Source organism: Triturus cristatus, chromosome 6 (assembly GCF_964204655.1).
Source record: "Triturus cristatus chromosome 6, aTriCri1.1, whole genome shotgun sequence".
Classification (NCBI taxonomy): Eukaryota; Metazoa; Chordata; class Amphibia; order Caudata; family Salamandridae; genus Triturus; species Triturus cristatus.
Window position 1 is genome coordinate 993,252,898 of NC_140589.1, and position 24,464 is coordinate 993,277,361.

At 47.8% G+C, this 24,464-nt stretch overlaps 1 protein-coding gene across 4 annotated transcripts in view; it reads left to right on the forward strand.

Moving 5' to 3' along the window:
* RIN2 (Ras and Rab interactor 2) overlaps positions 1–24,464 on the forward strand; it is an 831,738-nt gene that overhangs the window by 737,356 nt on the left and 69,918 nt on the right. For all 4 annotated transcript variants that reach the window (XM_085611780.1, XM_085611777.1, XM_085611779.1 and 1 more), the window contains one exon: positions 22,619–22,691. In XM_085611780.1, coding sequence (XP_085467906.1) covers positions 22,619–22,691 — 73 coding nt within the window. The remainder of the gene's footprint in view (positions 1–22,618; positions 22,692–24,464) is intronic.

Sequence of the window (24,464 nt, forward strand, 5' to 3'; positions counted from 1 at the left end):
TGTCACCTGATCTGTCCCAGGGGACCCTTTCCAGATCCTTGGCCAAGGGGTTGGTTCCACACCATCCTAGGTAACTATAATTCTGTGTAGTATGTCATTGTATTGCTCTTTCTATTTCTCCCTATTCAGGTACTGTCATCGTAATAACATTGTTTAACGATTTTTCTGTTTTAAAATCTGATTTCCTTCCTTGGAGAAACGGTGTAAGAATTGTTTTTGGGTACTTGGCTCACATGAATCTAATTAGATAAACATTTAAAACTCTCCCGAGTCTGTGGTTATTTAAAGAGATTTTTATTCTATGTCAATTTTTGCCTACAATAGTTAACTAAAAGGTCCATTGACCAGAGGAAAGTACGTACGGTCGGAAAAGTTTAGTAAAGAAATGATAAGGTAAATTCATCTTACAGGTATTAGTACAACAAATTGACCAGAGTGGTACTTTTACTAGCTGATGTGAATGTGTGTTTAATGGGCCCAGGTGAGTATGTGGTTTGTGAGTATCTTTAGCTAGTAACTCCCTGGATCAGTTGTCTATTGCCGCTCGTGAAAGATCAACAGAACATCACTCTAAGTACAGTCTCACAATCTGTCTTGATGCAGCTGTCTTGCCTCACAGTCCAGCACCTCAACCTTAGCAGAGTCAAATACTGCTTAAATGTACCCATCCCGGGATCTTGGATTATGACAAATCCAATAACCAAACTTGCACTCCGACCAATAAGTGCATTAACTTCCATAAGCACATCAATATACAAGGAAAGGCACTTCAGTTTTTTTACTTCAACACAAAGCCCTCTTGGGCCCAATATGACACAAAACAAAACATCAAAAACCACAAACACCATAACTCTCGACAAATCACAATCACAACCAAATCCACTGCCCTACTTATACTCTCACTCCTAAGATACTGCAATCCTTTGAGGAAAGCTGGAATCTCCTCGACACTCCAAATGGGGCCATGAAGTTTGAGAATGTAATATGAATTGGGACAGCTCTCAATTCAGAAGTATAATTAAAGTATTCCAGGCCTGAGATAGAAACCATCCTCTGCTACCACAACTTGTTTGAGCTTTGCTTCATGCAGATTTCAGGGACCATGAAGCACTGCTTGAGTGGGTCAGATTTTTAAAGCTAAGTCTTTTCAGCATAGTAAATCATTCTGTAATATTTGAAACACAGTAGGTTTCACAAAACTAACAGAGAGTATTCCGTTTCAAACCCTTAAGGTTTATTAAAAGTTAATGGTTTACAGATATCAAAATCAGTAAGAGTAATGGCAAACCATGAGCAAAATGTGCATATCTTAATTCATATGCAGGTAATATGCAAATAAAAAGTCTTATAGATCAGTGAGCAATAAAGCATAAGGAGGCCTCAAAAGTAAAGATAAAAGAGAAATCATCCGACAGCATCTCCCCCCTGTCTCGCCCTATTGTTCCTGTACTCTCCTAACTGATGGGCATTTGGCTTCTTCCACTGCTCTTTATAGTTTCAAGATTAGCCCTCGGGGGATGGTGGTAATTAACAAGATGCTCATGGCACCTAATTCTTATATGGCTCCGAGGGAAACATTGGTGAAAGAGCTTTAATGGTGTGCTTAAGCCTGCAATACAGGAATATATCTAGCAGGGTCGTTTCCCACCCCTCCTTAAAATGACCTATAGTGATGAAAGTATGCTCTATAAATAGATTCCGTTAAATCAGTATTTTTAGTTTCCTCGGCTGCTGTATTACTTCAAGTTCTTCTGTGGCCGGCAATAAGGGGTTATTGGCAGCAGTAATTTTGGAGTAAACCAGCTTGACGATGGCTATGCTAGCTAGGCAGTTCCATGTGAATACTGTACTGTGGACCATGTTATATTGTTACTGATTCCCAGGCACTTGGCCTCGGAATCAGTTTTGTCATAATTGTAGTCAAGTCTGTGGGAGCTGCTATGTCCACTTGAATCACATGGGAGGGCATTCCACGTGGTGTATTATATCATGTTTAACCATTGTGTCCCAATAATATTACCCAATATTGAGGACCTTGAGTCCCCTTTATCAAAAGGAAGAGTCAACATGTCCCAGGAAATTCTCGGCTGCCGATTAGCCTATATAACTTTTGTCAGAATGGTGCACATTTGCATACAGAGCATTTTTGTCAATGGTATCTGGATATGTATGTATATTTTTTTATATATATATACACACACACACACTCTTAGAAACTGTGGTGGCAGGAACACCATATTTAAAACCGCAATTCTCTGCTTTCCTATACACCATAATTCTAAGCTATCTAATGGCCTCCTTGCTCTAATGTGGTAGGTTATTTAACAACAGCATAGTATCATGGTACCAATCATGCATGATGTTTCCCAATGAATTTTGTTGATCAAATCTGGTGAATTCTTGCATTAGCTGAAATATATTGTCTGAGACATGTTTAATATGAAGCTTACACTCATCCTCGTACATTTAGATAATGTAATATTTCCTTAACACATTAAATCCCTTTCGGGCTTGTTTTTCCGTATTTATACTTATCAATGACTATGTAGCCAGTGCAAATAGTAAAGTTGATAAGAGGCATTCTTACCTCTTGCCCCTTCTGATCTGTATGCATGAGAGTAGCCCATTCACTCTTATGCTCACTTTAGAGTCATTATACAATAAAGTAATCCAACTGATGAAACCAGCACCCAATCCCGTTCTCCATAAGCTCGTAATAATATATGGCTAATTAGGTTTATCAAATGCTTTTTGAGCATGACAAGGGCAGCTCCAGGCCAACCTGGTGTAACACAGGAAGAAGGTTCTCAGATTGTCCGATCTCAATTTGCTTGGGATGAGCCCTAACTGTGCAGGTGATACTAGGCATTTCAGGTACGGCAGAGTCAGGTAAAAATAATTTTTGCAAATATTTGGGTCTCCAACTTAAAGAGAGATGGTGGTCTATAAGAAGCATATTTTTGGGTGGATTATCTTGCTTAAGCAGAGCTACTATTGTGGGTGCTGAACCCCAGTAGTCAAGTAAAACCCAGTATTCTCAGACACCCTAAGTTTTACATGGGTAGCTAAGTGCCTTCAGCAATGTTGAGCTAGCAGTTAGAGATACCACCTTCTTTCCTTGTCCCCATCAAATTAGCAGAGTAATAAACCATACAGTCAAATAACGACTTAGACCTCTCAGTAAGTGAGTTCTAAATCAGGAAGAAATGTTAAGGATTTTTTACAGGAAATCTCATAAAGCATTACAGAAAGTATAATGAGAAATGTCATGAAGACTCACAGACAGAAAATAAAAAATGATAATTAGAAATATTAATCGTAGTAATTAGCTATTCCCTCAGTTTAGGTGTCATACTCATGAAGAGTTCTGACAACATTCTATGTAAGGAAAAACTCAATAAAATCAGACAGAGTTTTGGGAGTAAAATGAGAAGCCACACCTAATCCACAAATCCAGGGTTTTTATAAACATTTGATGCATAAGAAATTAGCAAATCCAGCATAGCATGATCATGGTTAGCTTACTTTTGGCAAATCACAAATAACAGTGCCACAACATATATTCTTAGCACTAACCCATTTTGTAAGGTAGGGTAAATGTGCCCCTCCCTTTCTCAGCAACGGTAGTCCGGAGATGCAGTAATACAAATCAAATCAAAACTTTTTTTTAAACAAATGCCCCTTCAGAATAATGCAATCTACAGGCCTACATCAGACCTTCCAGTGGAAATCCTTCAAAATGATACATCTGGAACATGACGAAAGTTTAACTTACAATACACGCTTTCTAACCAGTGGTTCTGTTGACGTCACACCTGGCATAACCGCGGAAAACTGTAAGGAGGAAACGTTTGCAGCAGGTCTCCGACTGGAAGGGGGGTTGAGCAGGATACACAAGGAAACAGAAAACAGCTTCCATTTCTAATTAAATGGTGTCTCACTCGAAAACATGACATGACCAAATTAGGTTTAAAGATACCCTGAACCACTTTTGCTTGTCTTTCAATGGATAATATTATCATTTAATAAAATATGACTACATATAGCCTACAAATTTAAGATCTGCACAAAGACTTTGCACATTTCAAAAAAAGTCTACATTTTAACTGTTTCTCATACCAAGTCTGGTAGCGACCGCCGGCCCTCTGTTTTTCGCTTCTTCATATCCCTGAGTACGTGGGTAATGCCAGCAAACTCTTTACAGAATTCAGATGTCAACCCATCCAGACCTGGTACTTTACAACTCTGAAGTTCTTTGATTGCAGCCTTAATTTCTTCTGTCAGAGGGCCATTTAAGAGTTCTCTCCAGCCACAAAAATGTAACTTCTGATAGATATGAAGCGAGGGGCATCTCATGACTTATCTGCACCTCATTGTAGAGTTCTGAGTAGCAATGCATAAACCGCATGGCAATTTTGGGTGTAGTATATTGCCTCTCACCACCCTTAGCCTCTTTTTCCACAAACGTATTGGAGGCCCATCTGGGTTTAATAATCTGCCAGTGTCTTACTGAGGGGGAACTCCCTCTCCATAATGTTAAGCCCTCAGGTTTACCCAAGTACATGACCGCCCTGTCTGCATTGTCTTAAAATGTAATGCATCATTACGTAGCCCCCTACGTGCAGTGGCATACTGCGATTCTAATCATTCAAGATTGATTTCTAGCCTATCTATTGTCACCATATGGATTTATGTATGCTCCCAATTTTGGACATACATGCCCCCATACCATGTACATCTCCCATACTGTATAGAAGTTAGGTATTGTTTGCAAACAACGCTATTTATTATTAGTTGCCTGACTTCTGATTGAATAAAGAATCTCCTAGGGTCAAGGAGGGAAAGATCCTTGCTCTGTGTGTCTGGGCATGATACGTAATAGTTAGTGACATCGCCACTGGGGAGCGGTCTGATAATGTTCGTGGATGCATGCTTAGCTCCAAGACACAAATGCCTATATCTCTGGTCACTATCTAATAATAGATATGTGAATGTGCATCATTTAACGTTGATTAATATGCAAGCTCTCTTTTATTCGGGTTATAGTGTCTCCAGAGAGCTTTCCAGTGGTGGTCCGACATGTATACATTACTAGTGTGCGCTGCACAGGTATGGAACCTTGCAGATAGAGTACATCTATTGTTCTGTACATCTAGAATCGTATTTAGATCACACTGCATCACTGCCATGTTACCAAATAACTGGTGGCTCTCAGTCAGCATGCGGTTTTAGAACCTCACCTCATCACCGCCAATCATACCCTGCAGCAGGATATGCCTCCCTTCTGGATCGGAAGTACTATCAATATATTTTTTTTTTTTTTTTTTTTATAAAAACCTTTATTTTAAAATCAGGACACAGCTATTCAGCCGACAACCCGGAGGTTCGGCAGCATCGATATTTAGAAACAGTGATGCGTCCCCAGTACAGCGAAAGGAGAAGTGCAAAGGTTCAATTTTAAGTAAACACAAAAACACACAACAAACCCCAGCAAGGCAAGAACACTGAAAGCCCATGGTGAGAGCCCCCCAGGGGAGGCCGGACCCCACTCATCTACGAGTTACAATACAGTGTAAGGAGGAAGAAGGGGGACAGCAGAGGCCAAAATAGTTCATAAACCATGCTGAGCTGGAAAGGAGGTCAGGGGGAAAGCTGTTCCTCGGGAGGATCCAGATCCGGGGCAAGACATATTCCCCCCCTGTATTGATTCCACCGCCCCCAGATGGCATGCCACTTCCGGGGGCGGCCTCTAGCGCAATAGACCGTCTTCTCCCTAAACATACTCCAGTCCATATTTTCTTTCCACGCGGTCAGTGTGGGGGGCCCCGAAGAGCCCCACAATCGCGCGATATCCCTCTTAGCGACCATGTTACCCAGAGTCACCCATTGGGTCTGTGCCTCATCGAGGTCAGTGGGCCCCCAGACATTCAGGAGGCAACACCGCGCCTCCGGCTGCATAGCAATGCCCGTCACCTCCCCCATAACTGCATGGACTCTCCTCCAGAATTCCACAATGACACCACATTCCCAAATGATATGCAGGAAAGTACCCACCATATCACATCCCCTCCTGCACAGCCGTCCTCCGAGAATCCCATGTGAACCAGCCGTGGTCCCGTCACATACACTCGGTGCAGTATTTTAAGCTGCACCAACCTCAGACGCGACGGGATCGCAACCTCCTTAGGAGAAGAAACAGCAGACTGCCAATCCTCATCGTCCAACTCGAGGCCATCCCTAGTCCACTGGTCCCTCAGCCCCAGAAGCATGTCCGCCCGGACGTTGATCAGTTTCTTATAGATGAGCGAGATCGTGCTCTCGGGCATATGGCCATCAAGGACCCGGTCCTCCAAAGGAGAGGACTCAGGCACCTTCTCACCCTCTACGAGGACTGATCGGAGGGCGTGACGCACCTGAATATATCTGAAATACTCGGAGGGCCCCAGCTCATACTCAGTCTGCAACTTGTCAAAGGACTTCACCTTCCCCTTATGCAGCACATCTCCCACCCTGGAGATACCGATCAGGTCCCACTTATCAAAACCTTTTGTATGCCAAAGCCTTCCCAATCTATCCGATTCAAACAGCGGGGTAGCGAGGGTGAGCCTATCCTTCCAGCCCAGCGAGTCAGTTGCCATCTTCCACACACGCACTGCCACACCAGTGGGCCCCGTGAGGGACGAGTCTAGGGACCGCGAGTACAACGCCCTGTAGTAGTTACCACCACGCAGCAACCACCTGTCCATGGCATACCCAGGGCTGAGGGCAGGGCCATAAAACCCATGATTGATCGCGCTCAGCTGTGTGGCCCAATAGTACCGTCGGATGTCTGGGAGCGCAATGCCCCCGTCGTACCATGGAAGCGTCAACTTTGCAATAGCTATTCGCGGCCGCCCATCCCACAGCAACGTTCGTTGGAGGCCTTCGACCTCCCGAAAGTATTTGGCCGGTACCCAGTCCAAAGTATTCTGCAGTGCGTAGAGGAAGCGGGAAGAGACATCATTTTGAACAGGGCCGCCCGCCCAACGAGGGAGAGCGGCAGCCTCCGCCAACCCTCAACATCGCGCCTCAGGCGTGCCAGGGGGGGAGCAGGTTCTTCTCATAGCGCACGGCAGAGTCCATGGAGATAAAGATCCCCAAATACACGAAGCCCTGCTGGGCGACCTGTATCGAACATGTTCTAGGGATCGGTGGAACCTCGCCACTAAGAACATACAAGTACGATTTGCTCCAGTTGATAACGAGACCCGAGTTCCTACCAAAAGATGTGAGTACGTCGCAGACCACTATAAGTGACTTCTTGGGTGAGGCAAGATACAGCAGGATATCATCGGCATAGAGCGAGATACGGTCCTCGTGTTCAGGCGACCATCTAAGGCCCCGTATATCCGGGTGCCAATGTATCCACGCAGCCAGCGGCTCAAGGGCGAGGGCGAACAACAAAGGCGACAGGGGACAACCCTGCCGAGTACCCCTCCCAAGCTGAAATGGAGTCGACGCCTGACCATTCACCACCACACTCGCAAGCGGCCCCTCGTACAGCAACCTCACCCAGCTCACAAAACCGCGGCCAAAGCCGAACTTGGCCAGCACGGCCCACAAGTATGCCCACTCCACCGTGTCAAAGGCCATCGTGGCATCAAGAGACGCCACAATCGCCGGTTCACGCAGCGTGCCCGCCCTGGCGATTACACCATGAAGGCGCCTAAGATTTAACGCTGTGTTTCGGTGCGGGATGAAGCCGGATTGATCCGGGTGGACCAAGTCGCCGAGTACCCTAATCAATCGGGTCGCCAGGAGTTTAGCCAGAATTTTCGGCTCCGCGTTAAGAAGTGAGATAGGCCTGTATGAGGCGCACTTATCTCGGGGTTTACCCTCTTTGTGTATAACCACAATCGTCGCCAATCGCTGATCCAACGGGAGGGTCCCACTCCCCCGCGCCTCCAGAAACATGGCGCGCAGGTGAGGGGCGACCCTATCCGGAAACAGCTTGTACAGGTCGATCGGCAAGCCGTTCGGTCCCGAGGCCTTGCCCGAGTTTAACGCGCGGATAGCCCCCGCCACCTCGTCAACCGTTATGTCACCATCTAAATCGTCCCTATCTATATCAGAGAGACAGGGCAACTCGATATCACGGAGGAGGTCACACGAGTCCTCGGGCGGCCTATCCGACGCTGAGGCATAAACCCTACAGAAATAATCCGAGAAACACTTTACAATCCTCTCAGGTTCCACAATCGCCTCTCCCCTCTCTCCCGTCAACTCTGGCACAACTCTATTGACCCGTTCTTTTTTGTCCAGCCAAGCCAGGAGTTTCCCTGCCTTGTCACCAACATCATACAGACGGCCCTGCTGTTCCCTACTGAGGGTCTTAGCGGCGTTCGTCACCAGGTCCTTATACTCAGTTTGCTTCAAGCAAAGCTCATGCAGTGAGGACTCGGTAATCTCCTCCTCCATCGCTCCCTCCAGAGCCGCGATCTCCTCCTCCACCTGCAGAACCTCGCCATCTCTCCGCCGCTTGGCAGCCACTACTAGGGAGAGGGCTTCCCCTCGAAGGACGGTCTTAAAAGCTTCCCACAGCGACACTGCCGAGTTCACGGATCCCTGATTGTCCTTGAAAAAATTATCTACTTTCTTTACCAGTGCGCTGCGCATCTTGGGATCTCGGAAATACCACGGGTTAATAGGGGCCACCCTTCCTCCTCCCTCCCGCCCTAGATCCAGCCGGATCCACACTGGCGAGTGGTCAGATATACCACGCGCCATGTGCCTCGCCTCGGAGACCAACGAGGCATGCGCGGCCAGAGTGAGTAGGTAATCAATCCTGGAGAGGCTACCATGTGCCCCGGAGTGGAACGTGTATTGGCTCTGTGTGGGGTGCCGGAGCCTCCAGCAGTCTATCAGGCCAAGCGTGTCTAGGAAGTCTGGAAGCCACTTCTGAGCCCCCCCTGTGTCTCTGGGCGGGTATCTATCCAGCAGGCCGGAGCCAACAGCGTTGAAATCCCCTCCCACCACAAGCATTCCCCCCGGGAGATCCAGCAGGGCCCCACCCAGATCTGTAAACGTGGAGGCCTGCGGGACATAAACCGAAACTAAAACCAAAGTTCTGCCTTCCCACCGCCCCGCCACCGCCACAAACCTCCCCCTATCATCAACAATGGTGGAGTCCACCTCAAATGGCAACGAAGCTCTAACTAGGATGCCCACACCCCTGGACCCAGAAGAGAATCCCGAATGTGCTATGAATTTATAACCCTTCCTATTCAGAGCATAGCACGTGTTACCTATAAGATGCGTCTCCTGCAGCAGGGCAACATCCGGCATTGACCGTTTCAAGAATTGCAAAACAATCCCACGCTTAATGCGATCCCCCAAACCATTAACATTCCAGCTCATAACACTTAAGCCCCTACCCCCCATCCTCAAACTGGAAGAGGCCCACCCCACACCCGAAGAGCCACCATGGAACAGTCCTGGAACTAATCATCATGCCTTGCAGAAATAAACCCCCCAACAACAAACCCAAAATCCCAGAAACACCCCCCACCCTGCACCCCTGCTGCAGCTTACAAAGCCCCCCCAACTTGCAGTGTGCCTGTCGCCCTACAAAACCAAAAATCTACAAAAAGTACCCTAAGGGAGGAAAAGAGCACCCCTCGTCCTCCCGCAACCCTCCGCAATTACTGCACTCTATTCAAGTCTTCAAATATAATCAAATCAAGTCAGACCGGCTCCGAGATATCAGCCCTGCCCATCCCGGCCACTGTCTCCGTCCTCGGCAATGTCGTCCCCCGTCCGTCGCCGGGGCAAAGCGTCCAGCCATTCATCGGCCATAACAGGAGAGTCAAAAAAGAATGTCCGATCTTCGTGCACCACACGCAATCTGGCAGGGAAGAGCATGGCATACTTCAGATCCCTCTCCCGGAGCCGCCTCTTCACCCCCAGGAAGCCCTGTCTCTGCCTCTGCACCTGCTGGGTGAAGTCCGGATAGAAATTCACCGACGCGTTCTGGAAGGGAACCGGGCCCGTCACCCTCGATGCTTGCAGGATAGCGTCCCGATCTCGAAAGTGAAAGAGCCGGGCGATGATCGGCCTCGGCGGGGCACCCGCCTTGGGCCTCCCGCCCGGCACTCTATGGGCCCTTTCCACCGCAAAGAACTTTCCAAGACCCTTAGGCTGCAGATGATTAAGCACCAAGTCCTCAACAAGCAGGTCAACCGAAGCCTCATCCGAGGACTCCGGGACCCCGATGACGCGCACGTTGTTGCGCCTGGCCCGGCTCTCAAAGTCCTCCAGCCGGCGGGCGGTGAGATCACTCTCGGTCCTCAGCTTACGAACCTCGGTCTGCAGTTCCGTAACATCATCGGTGAGGCCCGTGGTCTTGAGGTCCAGGTTCTTAACCCGTTCGTTCGTTTTGCCCAAGTCCGCACGGAGCAGGTTGACATCCACCAAGATGGCATCCACCTTATGCGCCAGGGCCACAAACTGTCTCCCAATCGAAGTCTGCATCCCTTCGAGCGCGCCCATGACATCCTGTAGTGAGAGCTCCGGGGCCAAAGGCGAGTCCTCCTTCTGGGTATCCGGCGCCTGGCTCGACCCACTCGGTGAGCCCTTCTGCAGAGCATAGCGGTCCATGCTATTGACTTGGGTATAAGCTCCCCGCCTGGTAGACTTAGCCTTCAGCCGATCCCCCTCTGCTTTGCCCGACATGGTTGACACCAAGCAAGTCGGTTCAGATAAGACGGGTCCCTCTCAACGAAAGGAATCAGGAGTGATCAGTTCTGCCGTGGGCCGCCAGAGTAGCCTGCAGAGCGTCCATAGGGTAATAAAGCCACCCAGAGCTCTCCAGGGGCAGGGCTGACAAAGGGAGAGAAAGCGAAAGTGAAAGAACGGGGACCTCCGTCCGACAGTTCACACCTCGCCTGGCCGTTGTTGTTCAACTAGGAGTCGGGCATCCTGCCAACTCTAGCCCCTGGCATCCCTCGGAGATAGGCCGCAATCTTCCGCCAGGCATAAGTCCGGTTCCCGGTGGGCGATCCGACCGCGGGTAGCATCAATCGCCTCCCTGACAAGTCATCCACACGATGCCATGCATACCGACAGGATTAGAGACAGGATAGTCGACGGAGGGCGCGAGGGTCTCGGGAGCTCTGAGCTCACGCGGCCATCTTGGTCAAGCGCTAGGCTCCTCCCCCACTATCAATATATTTAATGTTGAAAGTGTGTTTGATAAGAGTGTCAAATTGTAGGGTGCGCAATGCGTATGTGTTTCCCATCCGTGTGCCATTTTACATTCCGTAGAGGTTGTCAGACGCTTCTCTTGCAAATAAGCAAAATCAACATGATAAGAGGTTAAGATAAGATATTATAAGCCTGACTTTTTTTAGGATTATTTAGCCATGGCATGTTCCATGTGACAGATTTGACCTTGTTACCTTTTATTATATCACTGCATGAGACATGACATGCTATGCTATGCTATGTATGTGAACCTCCAACCTGAACCATCATATTTCATACCATGCCTTCAGTGATTCATATCTGCTCAGCATGTCTGGCATATGCACTGCAAACCTATTAACCAAATCCAACTTAACCTATACCCCTATATCCACCCCCACCCACATTGATAACCAAATTCAGTGTTTCTCAGTGGTGCATGGAAAGTTTAGAAGGGAGGGGGCGGGTGGAACACACACGCACACATACACACGCATCCACACGCGGGCACAAACGCACAAACACATCCATTCACAACAGTCACTACCAAATATTCATACATATGCGCACGCACCAAACATTAATTTAAAAAAAACACACCTGCAGCTCTGCCTCAGAGGTCCCAGGAGGCTTGAGACTGCTGCCTTCCCTCATTGGCTGACCTTAGGTCAGCCAATGAGGGAAGGCAGCAGGCCCAACATCATCATAGAGTGGGGTGGGGTGGGGTCAGTGAGACTGCTGATCCCACCCCCTTCTGTGATGAAGTGCCACTGATTGACACTTGACCCTGGGCTCTTCAGGGCCTAAAACTGAAGCACCCAAGTGCGAAGCAATGAGTGACGCTACTCCTTGTCACTGAGGGGAAGGACTTGGAGACCTTTGCTGAGCTGAGGAGGTCACACCCACAGGAGCTGTGACTTCCTCAGCCCAGCAAAGTTCAGTTCAGGCACTCAGCAGCCTGCGCATTTAGCACATGTCTGGCTGCTGGTTGTATGGCCAGGTACAGCCGAGACCCCCTCCTCCCTTATCAATACTAAGACAGTAACACGCCTAGCAGAAGGAATTATTTGGATTAGGGGGTCGTCAACCCCCCGGCTGTATTTATTAACATAAAATTAAATCAACAATTTTTTATAATATTTAAACAATACGCAGAAAACCATTACATTGATTATTTGGATAGGTACAGGTGTAATTTTTCTAACCTTAACATATCTCTAATACAAAGATATTCCTATCCGAATCTAAACATTACATAATCAATAATCATAACAATAACATTTCATTTTCTGCGAATCCCTATTTTGAGCCTACGGCAAGGTCATTAACGGGTGCCAGATCCTTATGAAATTATGCCCGCACTCCAACGGAGTGCGCATGTGCAGGGGGCCCGTTTACCGTGAGGGTACTTCCCCCCCAGGTTGCCCCCGCACTCCAACGGAGTGCGCATGCGCAGGGGGCCCGTTTACCGTGAGGGTACTTCCCCCCCAGGTCGCCCCCGTACGCCCTGTAAATTCTCTCCATAAGGGGTCCTTGCAGTTATGCGCCATTTACTTGCGCCCTTGTGCTCGTGCGGGGTGGCCAAGCATCCTACTGGAAAAGCGTGACTCCCCCTCCCCCGCACCCATCCAGCCAGCCGGCTGTAACTGCCCCTGGAGTTCTATGAGAGACCACTTGTCCCTCCCCCTTTGGCGACGCCATTCAAGAATGGCGCCGCCCTCTAAGGACCTTAAATTTACTGCTCACCAATCATGACCTTACCGCCTGACCAAGGAATAGCACTAAAATACGACAATAAACAACTTTATTCAAGCAAACGGTCTCCTATAATAATGGGAAAGAAACTAACACACATATGAACAGACATTACCATGTTAACTCGAAGGAACTAAAATACAACAATAAACATGACCTGTTCAAGAAAACCATCTCCTAAAACAATGGGAAAGAAAATCATCACACATCTGATAAGCGTAACCGTCAACCTGAAAATTAACTTATTAAAAATACACCCTGTAAACCCTGCTTTTAGGGGACGGTGGGTGGGGAAATTAAAATACAGCCTCCTAGCGAGGCTGTTGACCTTAAGGGGCAGGCTGTGGGAGCGGCGAGCAAAGAGGTAGACTCCGCCGCTCCCCAGCCTTTTATTCAATCTCCTCAAGCCAGGCCGGTTCTAACCAGCCTAGCCTTGATGCGATGCGTGCCCCGGAAGTGATTACAATCACTTCCGGGGCACGTCCCAAAACCTAGATACCAACGATTGGCGGGACGCACCTGTCGCATCACCCTTGCGCGCGACAGGCCCGCCCCTGTGTGGTCATCGGGGGCGGCAGGACCGCCATACATGCGGCGTGTCCGATGCCGGCCCGCCTTGCTTTATGGTCAGGTACAGCCGAGACCCCCTCCTCCCTTATCAATACTAAGACAGTAACACGCCTAGCACAAGGAATTCTTTGGATTAGGGGGTCGTCAACCCCCTGGCCGTATTTATTAACATAAAATTAAATCAACAATTTTTTATCATATTTAAACAATACGCAGAAAACCATTACATTGATTATTTGGATAGGTACAGGTGTAATTTTTCTAACCTTAACATATCTCTAATACAAAGATATTCCTACCCGAATCTAAACATTACATAATCAATAATCATAACAATAACATTTCATTTTCTGCATATCCCTATTTTGAGCCTACGGCAAGGTCATTAACGGGTGCCAGATCCTTATCAAATTATGCCCGCACTCCAACGGAGTGCGCATGCGCAGGGGGCCCGTTTACCGTGAGGGTACTTCCCCCCCAGGTCGCCCCCGTACGCCCTTATGCCCGCACTCCAACGGAGTGCGCATGCGCAGGGGGCCCGTTTACCGTGACGGTACTTCCCCCAGGTCGCCCCCGTACGCCCTTATGCCCGCCCTCCAACCGGAGTGCGTATGCGCAGAGGGCCCATTTCCTGTGAGGGTACTTCCCCCCCCAGGTCACCCCCGTACGTCCTGTAAATTCTCTCCATAAGGGGCCCTTGCAGTTATGCACCATTTACTTGCGCCTTTGTGCACGTGCGGGGTGGCCAAGCATCCTACTGGAAAAGCGTGACTCCCCCTCCCCCGCACCCATCCAGCCAACCGGCTGTAACTGCCCCTGGAGTTCTATGAGAGACCACTTGTCCCTCCCCCTTTGGCGACACCATTCAAGAATGGCGCCGCCCTCTAAGGACCTTAAATTTACTGCTCACCAATCATGACCTTACCGCCACAGGCCTGCATAGTTGACCGACTATCAGGCCCCCCCAAAAAAACTCAGCGAAAGGTCATGCCCTGACTAACTGACTCGGCTAGAAGATCCTCCATAACGATAACAAATCCCTAACTTTGACAAATGAATGCCGTCTTTTAGTAAGCACGACTCTATAGTCTGGAGGTGCGGAGCCCTAGATAGCCTCCCCATTGGGGATCTTTGCTTTGCAGTCCTGGTGCCCGGATGTACCCCGGGCATAGACGTGCCTACCCACCTACTTCTGTGATTAGTGTTTTGCCCAGCCCCCTTATTACCCAAGCCTAGCCGGTCATCCCCACCCCGAATGTAGGATAATAATGCGAGGGCTGACTGGCTAAGGGGAAAATGACATCGTCTGGGAGCCACTAAACGGCCTAATTGATAGCAGCGCGATGTGCCCAATAGACACAATGCCCCAGACAGATACCCATTTCCGGTGAAAATGCCCCATTGGAAGGCTCCACCGGGAGGGTCCCTATGGGCCACCAAGATCCCCCATGGCCATATCATGGAACACAACCAACACTGGACCACTATTTTCTGGGATAGGGTCTGCGCAAGCCTCAACCTCTACTGCGGAGCATCCCAACAGCTCGCCTACGATGGCACCTGCGAGCACAGGCGCCGTAATGGCAGAATACCTGTTCCCGACCAGGGGTGTCGGATCCGCCTTTTAAAAACCTGGGTTCAGTCGTGCTGGCCAGGCATACACCCGTGAAGTAGCATACTGCTAAAATACCACATCTGGCAATAACAAATAGTTGACACCTACACTTGTAAAGTAGCGTACTGCTAAATACCCTGGCTGGCAACAACAAATGGTTGACACACTTATATTCAACCAATACAGTGCATGGGCAGCACCATCTCACCCATGCACGCTGGCACCTCTTGAGCTTTTCCATCGATAGCCCATCAGCCTTGATTCCGCTGCTTGCCACTCCCGTCCTGGATCTTCCGGTCCCCTTGCCTGCCCACATCTTGCAGTCATTGTGGTGTGGAGCGCCTCCCATGTAACAGTCATGGATCCAGCCGTACATAAATGAAAATCAAACACAGATGATTAGTGTTTTTTGTCCTTGGGTAAAAGATACAGTGTGATACAATGTGTGACACAAAACGAATGCAGGATATCATAGGCATCCAACACACTATAAGTGCGCAAGCCATGAACGGTAGGTACAGTGTATCGCAGAAATCGAGTGCAGAGATACTGCGTGGCAAACCATAGGCCTCTAATGCTTGTTCAGGTATATAGGGCGGACCGGAAGCGTGCGCCACAACAAGGACATCCAATGAACCAGTGTTCTGGCACCTGGGTGCAGAGATAGTGTGTGACACAATAAATTAGTAGTATGCATACATACCAGTAGAGCACATGGGTGCACCGGTACCATGTGACAACCACCATGTGACTCAACGGGTTTCTAATGTATAGGTGTAGCTGCAATGGGTGTCTAGGTGCTTTTCGGCAGTCCCCTACTTTGTATGTGTAACTGCACGCGCGTGCGTAAGCACTCATGAAGGCTTGACAGCCAGGCATGGGACGTCCTGATGTGACATCATTCGTGGCGATAATGCGCTTGAGTGACTTCACCTGGGCCAGCGCCTCGCAAGACTGACCTCCCAACCGTGGAATGGGTTGCTGCCACATGACAGCTTGGAATATCTAGATGTGAATGGCCACTGAAAGGCAAGTCACGTTTCGTACTACCAACGCCAATGATTTGGCCATTTTGATGGCAACAAATCGCCCCGGCCAGGTCATTAGTGCAAAAACCTGCCGCTGACACACTTTAAATGTGACCATTAAAAAACGCATGGGTATGTAACATTGAGCTCTTTGTATTCTGATGAACCAGCCCCCTTCATCATGCTTACAGTAACTACCCCAGTCAGTAATACCCCAAAATTGGGTTAAACGTGAAAGGAACGTGTAACTGACAAAAGCGGCATCTATAACTTGCTCTCGCCACCAAACCACATCCTCTCCTTTATTTCGGCATGTTGGCCATAAAAACATATAAAACATCCAAGGACAAGCAATACTACTTTGTTAAAATGATCGTTAAATCATAACATCAATAAAACCGAATTTTGATAACAAGCCAAAAGTTGCTCTTCATAATAAAATGGGATTTTACATGGAACATTAAATGTCCATTAGAGGGCGACAAACTCATAACGTTGTCTGATTTGCAGCGCACGCCTAATAAAGTTTAAAAATCACACAGCATGCCTTTTCCGAAATCTAATTTAAATATACGGGTCTTCTTCTCGTATATTGCATGATCGTTTTCCCACCTGTAAATCAGGTTAAAGCCGGACGCTGCCGCTGTTAAAATCATTACCATTAGCGTCCTCAACGGTGCATGCTTAAACCGAATCAATGGGAATTAAACCTATAACCTTGAAAGTAACATTCTCAGACCCTAACCATTAGGCTACAGTGACTCTTGTGGAGCGTAGCCTACTGCTGTTCCCACCTTGCGTGTGGTTAAAAATATCGCCCAAACACGACTAACAGAGCTATACTAAAATCAAGATTAACTCCGACTGAGCTACACAATATTCAAATAATTCTGCTCTTTTAAATTCGCCATGCCAATCTCTGCCCGATTATTTGTATTTGATATTATTTTAAAACCACTCGGCTGCTCCAGGTGAGGCACAAACTGACAACCTCGGCATGGCTCACTGCATGTACTGCTGCATAAGACCGTGCGTTAACCGATTGCGCCACTGGAGCTCACTCCTTCCTCTTCAGTGACGCACACCTGCCCCGTTGCACCCACACCGGATGAATGACAAACTCAAAGCACGGTCGAAATACCCTTAAATTAAATCGTAGCATTACAGTATTGCGCCAGAACATGCTGCATTTTTATAGCCCTTGCACCTGTGTGACGTTTGCTACGTTTTCCTCATTCAAGGGCCCCCGCCATTGACAAATTACGCTGCCACCAAGCGCATGCTCACCATCATTATAAAAGGGGGGGGAGGCCGCAGCTCGCACCGCAGCCGACCGACACAGCTGTTCCTTTCGCGCTCGATCGCCTCCTCGCCGCCGAGCCCAACACCGGCACTGATCGCACGCCAAGCCCAGCTGCTCTTCTCATCACGCGGGTCTCGAGAAGGCAACCTCCACGCTCGTCCGGTGATGCAGCACACGTCCCCCGCCAGGCGCTGTACGTCCTCCGCCAGGCGCTGAAAAGTCCCGCTTAGTCGGCGATAAAAACTGGGCCCCACTCTGCTCTCTGCTTGAGTCTCGATGATCTGGAAAAAAAAGAAGAAATTAAAATACAGCCTCCTAGCGAGGCTGTTGACCTTAAGGGGCAGGCTGTGGGAGCGGTGAGCAAAGAGGTATTCAATCTCCTCAAGCCAGGCCGGTTGTAACCGGCCTAGCCTTGATGCGATGCGTGCCCAGGAAGTGATTACAATCACTTCCGGGGCACGTCCCAAAACCTAGATACCAACGATTGGCGGGACGCACCTGTCGCGTCACCCTTGCGCGCAACAGGCCCGCCCCTGTGTGGTCATCGGGGGCCGGCAGGACCGCCATACATGCGGCGTGTCCGATGCCGGCCCCGCCTTGCTTCCTGACCTGAAAATGAACAGTGTCTGTCAGACTGACTTTTGTTCAGCCTGACAAACAGTGTTTGTGAGGGGCAAAAGGTGGGGGGGTGGTCCCTCAGCCCCAATGGACCGCCTGCGGCTGATGTAGCTATTCTGTCCCTTCCACATATCCCCCCATTAAACATTAAACCTCAACTTTGAAATAACCAATGAGCATTGCGCTTTGGGTACTCCAGCTGTCCACCAAGATAAGGTTAACTCACCCACCAAGCTAACCAGCAGTGCTTTGCACTTCCTTGCCATCCTCTACTTCTTAGAGCAACATATTACATACCCTCACAGACACACAGCACAGCCTGAGCACTATGTATGGACTCCACTGCAACTTAACACGAGGCTCACTGATATTCTTGATCCATAACAATCAGTGTGCTACAGATGCATTATATCAGTGCTGCGCAACCCCGTGACATCAGTTTATGGGTACTCAGTCATTATCATCCACAGAGGTGCACTGTGAGCCCTCCCTGACTTCTTGCCGGCCAGGGAGGAGGCCTCATCATTAGTCTGTATGAATACCCTTGTATCGTTTGGGTCCGTGAAAAAATTGTTTTTGTCCATATGCCTAGCTCTGGGTTTGGCTCGGTAAAGCCGTGCATAATCCAATCCAAGTTGCATCATTCTTAGTTTTCCAGGAAGGAAGGTTTTACGAGTTCCTTGGACTGCATTCGTGACATCGAGGAATAGCAAGATGGTCATTCCTTCATGTGTTAGACCTTTACCTCACTCTTGTGCTTAAAAGTGGCATATAACATGGCTGCCAACAATCCAATAAATAAATGTAAAATGACCATGAAAAAACGGTGTAAAAAATTGAACTTCTGGCATGCAACGTGTCTGTCATATAACTGGAGATGAACATAGTACTGCAGGGCAATGACTCACTCTGGGCGAATGTAAACTGCGTTGCCACCTGTGTCATTTAAGGGCACTTTATCAAGGAACCAAGTGCTACTGTAGCGGCGCTTAACCCCTTCCCCGCTCATGACGGAACCGCTCCGTCATGAGCCACGGTTGCCGTGTGCTCATGACGGAGCGGTTCCGTCATGCCGTGACCGTTGGCGGCCGCTCCTCCCACGTGGCGCTGTTTCCCCGGGGGGACAATGCAACTGGGCGGAGTCATGACAGAACCACTCCGTCATGAGCACAGCTCAACCGTGGCTCATGACGGAGTGGCTCCGTCATGAGCACAGCGCCACCGCGCTGCCCCCCCACACCCACCGGCGCTGCGGCGGAATTCCCGCCGCAGCGAAGGGGTTAATTTGAGCCGGTGGTGTCGGGTGCACGGCACCATCACTTGATTGTCAACACCGGCACTTGTGACAGTCTGACACGAGCTGGCGCTGTCTGGCTAATTTAGAGGTGACCGAATAAACCATTAAATATTAATTCAGTATACATTAAAATGACTATTACCTGCCGCCGAAACCATTCTTATAGCTTTGGGGGCCTGAAATAGTCAGAATTGACACACTTGTAGGAGTTTGATGGTTAGTAGGTGTGTTGTTATTATCATTGGCTGTGCTGGCAGCGGCAATATGTGGTGCAAGCTGTAGTGTCCTCCTGACAAGAGCCCTAGCACGTATGTTTTTTTTTTACAAATTAAGCACTGTACTGCAAGGACCTTGATGCAGATGTAGTCGCACTTTTTAAGCACTGACACTTTCACATTTCACTTTCTTGCACCATTAAGGACAGTGTTGAAATGGATCACTGGCACTTGTGTTAACACTTTGAAAGATAGTGTTGCATGGCACTGAGAGCATACAACTTTTTGAAACATGTTTTAAATAGAGGCCTCTTGATAGCGCACATGCGTTTTATCTGTTTTTATATTTGTTACTTGCATTTTCTCTAATTTTTAAAAGGGTTTAATTAACTGTATCGTGATTAATAAAATTAAAATTAAAAAAACCTCACTCATGTGCCGCATAACGGTGCCTGTAATGTAAATTCTTGACACTATGGGCCTCGGTGGAGCCTCTGGTGGCTGCCTCGGTTTCGATGTTCTATGCACTCGCTCCACTAGTTAAACATATTGGATAAAATCTCTGCTCCAAACATCACTTACAGCAAGGATTGTATGTGCTGTGGCATTGCGCCTGTATTTATGGATTTGTTTATTGCTGTTATTCGTACATTTTGGCAGCGAGATTGTGATTCTAAATCCTTGATCTTCACACAAATTGCTGCCAGCTCCTTTTCCAGTTGTCAAATCATTTTGTAATGGCCATTGGAGTCATCCTCCCGATCTGAAATGGTGGTCAGGCATGTATATACGTTCAACTCATTTTATCCACTCCTTCATTCATCCTGTCCATTCGTAGAACCAATGAGTCGATATTTGTATGGATTGCAGACAGTTCAGCAAGACCAGTAAAATACTTTAGATATCTGCATCCTCCGCATCATCATAATCGGTCTTCACTGGTGCTGCATCTTTACCATCTGCTCTAGAGAGTGATTTTTTGTGTTCGCCTCCCTTCAAAAGAAGCTTGTTTTTATCGGATTTACCCATAGCAAAGTTGGTGTTGTGCTATTTGCCTGAGCCCAAATTATGTGACTTATGGGGCCTCATTTACTATATTTTGACAAAGGGCAGCCCCACAAGCCCTCCTGCTGTGCTGCTGTACGTCAAAAGAAATGGGTAGGAAGGGGCCGTATTCATAAGATATGGCGCATTCTTGTCCTCTTCCACAGTGCTGGTGCACAAATGGCTGCCATACACCAATGCATGTACTTTTTGTGGGGGAAGCGACACCTTCCCTCTCAAAAACAACACTTACACCACCACGGGGGAGACGTAGGCTTTTGACGCATTCCCAGGTTTACAACTTGTTCTAAATCTGAGAATGTGTCAAATACCATTGGTGTTATATGGAAACACTCACTGTAACGCCCATGGCACGCCTCCCCATCACAGTGTGAGGTGACGCAGCGACATGTGCAGCGTTGCCTCACACCATATCTGCGAGGTGATAAAAAGCCATGCAGGGTGGCTTTACTTACATAGCCTCGCAGATATGGGTAATGCCAGTGAGCTGACAGAACATCATTAAAAGTGACATTCCGGCAGCGCACTGGGCTTGTAAACAAGCACCATATTAGTTACCACTGGCTCCATCAGGTCTTGCCACGGTCGCCATGCTAACTCACCTGCCGGCTTGACAGTTCACGATGCTTCCAGTATCTCTCTCTGTCTCTGTGTTCTCAGTCCAATTTTTAGATCCATTGGAGCAGTGGATTGTTGAAATGTAGTAACTTGTATTGTCACAGATGGTCTAGGATTAAGCATATTTTCCTTGGATATTCCACCTGTCAGCCAGAGCCTCTTTTTCAAGAAGCCATTTTAGGAGATGGCTCTCCGGCAGTCTCTTCCAGGAGTTACCTCATGAACCATAATTGGTGCATGCTGATTTTTCACTAGGTGCAAAAATAAAAAAAAACATGCGTCAGGAAATAATGAGCAGATTTACCTTCACACATTTAACTTTTTATTTATTTTTGTACTCTACCAGGAAAATACATTCTTCTATAAAAGCACACTTTCCCCTTCACTGCAATGAAATATGAGTGTGCTCCTTTTTTTTCTCATTCTAGAAAAACACTTGAACCTACCATTAAAAAGAGTAGTTTTAATACATTTCAGGGTGGAAATGTATGTGTACATTATTTGTGAATACCCAAAACCATACAAATTCCTGGGTGTTGACTACATTCTGCGGGCCAATGCTTGAACCCTCTAACTCCATACCATCCCTTCCTAACTCTAAATTAAAGTGGTGGAAAAACACAGCAAGCTTCTCTTTCGTGAATTACAAATTCTCAAAAACCTTTGTGGATTGGGCCTATACTGTGCGTGTGAGCGTGCTTGCGCGCACCATTCACCCATTATATGCCCATCTCACAATTACAGGAGCCATTCAGAGTGAAATTGTGAATCACTCCTCACTTTTATAATTGACACACAAATGATGCTCCCTAGTAATTTTACTCTGCTCTAGCTTCTCCACTGTGACCTTATATTATTGTGACTGTAACACTGTATTTGTGGTCGCCACATCTGCTTTGTGGACATTACACTACCCACGCTGCCTGAAGCTCTTGTGTGTGAGTCACTGGGCCTAAACATCACCACAGAAACTATTGTATCGTGATCTGTGGGCAGGATTCAACCCCCCGGCTACCGATGTTGATTTTGTTTTCTTTCAGCAGTACATTGTGTAACTCTGTTCTGTTTTCGAGCCATTCATTTCGGGTGAGTTCACGTTTCTGGAATGAGGAAAGGAGGCACAACTTCCAGACGGCTGTATATATTTAGCGGAATTGTTTTTTTGGCTGAGAAGCGAGCAAGGGCCCAGTTGTTTCCGATTAACAAAACACTACTTTGTTTGATACTTGCAACACAGCACTGCTTAGTGTCTCGAAAATCAGGCTCTTTTTGCGTGGGGGACTGATCTGTTGTCCATTATCTTTCCCCTTGCAGCTTTCTCCGTGGAGGGGTCGGGAATCAGTTTCGCGGACTTGTTCAGGCTCATTGCATTCCACTGCATCAGCAGGTAAGATGCTAACATATTGTGAGAATAGCGACCCCGACGAGAAAATCAGTGAATCAGCACTTGTTTTCTATCGTGGACAGGTATTCACTAATTGCGCCTGAAATGAGCAGCACCTCACCTAAATGTTACCCTCTAAGGCAGATTTTGAGATTATTTTTGAGTTCAATCAACACATATTTACCTTTTTTGAAAGGATTTTATAGTGGGCACAGAATGCTGTAATTATTTACTAGAGTATATCAGACCGACTTTCCACCATTTCCTTTTCTTAGACCCCTTTTCGAGTTTAGTCTGTAGTTCCGATCAGTCTGCAAACAGGAGGTTTGAGCAGGGATCAGAATTATCACTTTTGTGGCAATGTCCGTACCCAGGCCGTTTTCCTTTGATGGTTATTGAGAGGTCAAACTCGCAGAAATTTGTTGGTAATCTATCATAGATGCGAAAATAGGTGCCACAAGCCTCATTTTCCCCTACAATCTCAGAATTAGAGGTATTTACTGTAACCTGTAAGTACCTCGCCGAGAGTCATTTATATGCACTAGATGCAGTAATTATCCTCGAGTTCAGTCACCCTTTATCTAGCCCAGAATGTTCATGTCTGCATGAGAGAACTATTACTATGAGTCTTGCCAATATGGTCTCACATTTTTAAGTGAATGTCAACATAAACTGTTTTTTTGTCATATCTTTACAATGAGTATACTTGGAGGAGAGCTGGGCCCAACCCCACTTACACTTGAATAGGTTGTGTCCTGTCTCCACACAAAATGCTGCATACCCCCTGTTGTTAGTCTAGAGCTACGGTTTAGGAATGTGGGGTATCTGTGCACTTCAAAGACATGTCTTAAGAAGCTTCTCCCCATTTCAACGGCGCAACTAGGTATAAATGCTGGATCTCAGACACCAACTCTTCAGTACACTTCTGGACTTGGGGATGCTTTGCCAGGAAGAAGGCTTGCTATGTTGCTGAAAGGACTACAACTCTGCTGGACTGCTGCTCTGAAGCAACTGCTGCCCTGCCGTGCTGACCTGTTGCCTGCTGCCTTCCTGCCTGGGTGAGAAGGTCTGGACCTGCATCTCTTGAACCCTGAACGCGGAGTGACTCCAAGGGCTAGTTGATTGGCCTCCTGATCTGAAGACTCATGGACCTAACAGCCTATGATATTGCTTTACAGAAGCACAGGATCCTTGAGGATGACTGGGCGGGGCTAGTCTGTGGAAGTAGTTTCTTAGCAAGGGGAGGGACACACTACTGACCCTGGAGAAAGGAGATAGCATGAGGTATCACCCATGAAGGAAGCCCTTGTCTGAAAGGATAATATTACAACAGTGAATTGTAGGCAGAGGTTTAAGGACAGTCATAAACTGGCCACCAGACCTCAGTGGATTGTGAGGATTACTTTTGCAAGGCACTGGATGGCTGGTTGAAGAGCAGTGAAGTAAAGGATTATCAGGGGCTGTACAATTTGATTGCAAGAAAGCACATGATCAGTCTTTGTTTCCCAGGTCTGCACCAGCACCTGGTTGACAGTGGCTCATTGGTCCCATGGAGCTTGCTAAGGAGTCGGACCACTGGCTCAGCAACCAGGTCCACAAGAAGGTTCCTGGGAGTGTTCCCAAGAAAGGTGGTTCAGTTTCTTCCCAGAGTTAGGGGAGGTTAAAAGTGACCCAGACAAGCCTCAGAATAAGAAGGGAGGAAAGAATTACCATGCCCTTTTGAGAAGCAGGGGTGAGGTTCTGGTGGGTGGTGGCCCAGGGTGCCCCATTTCCAAC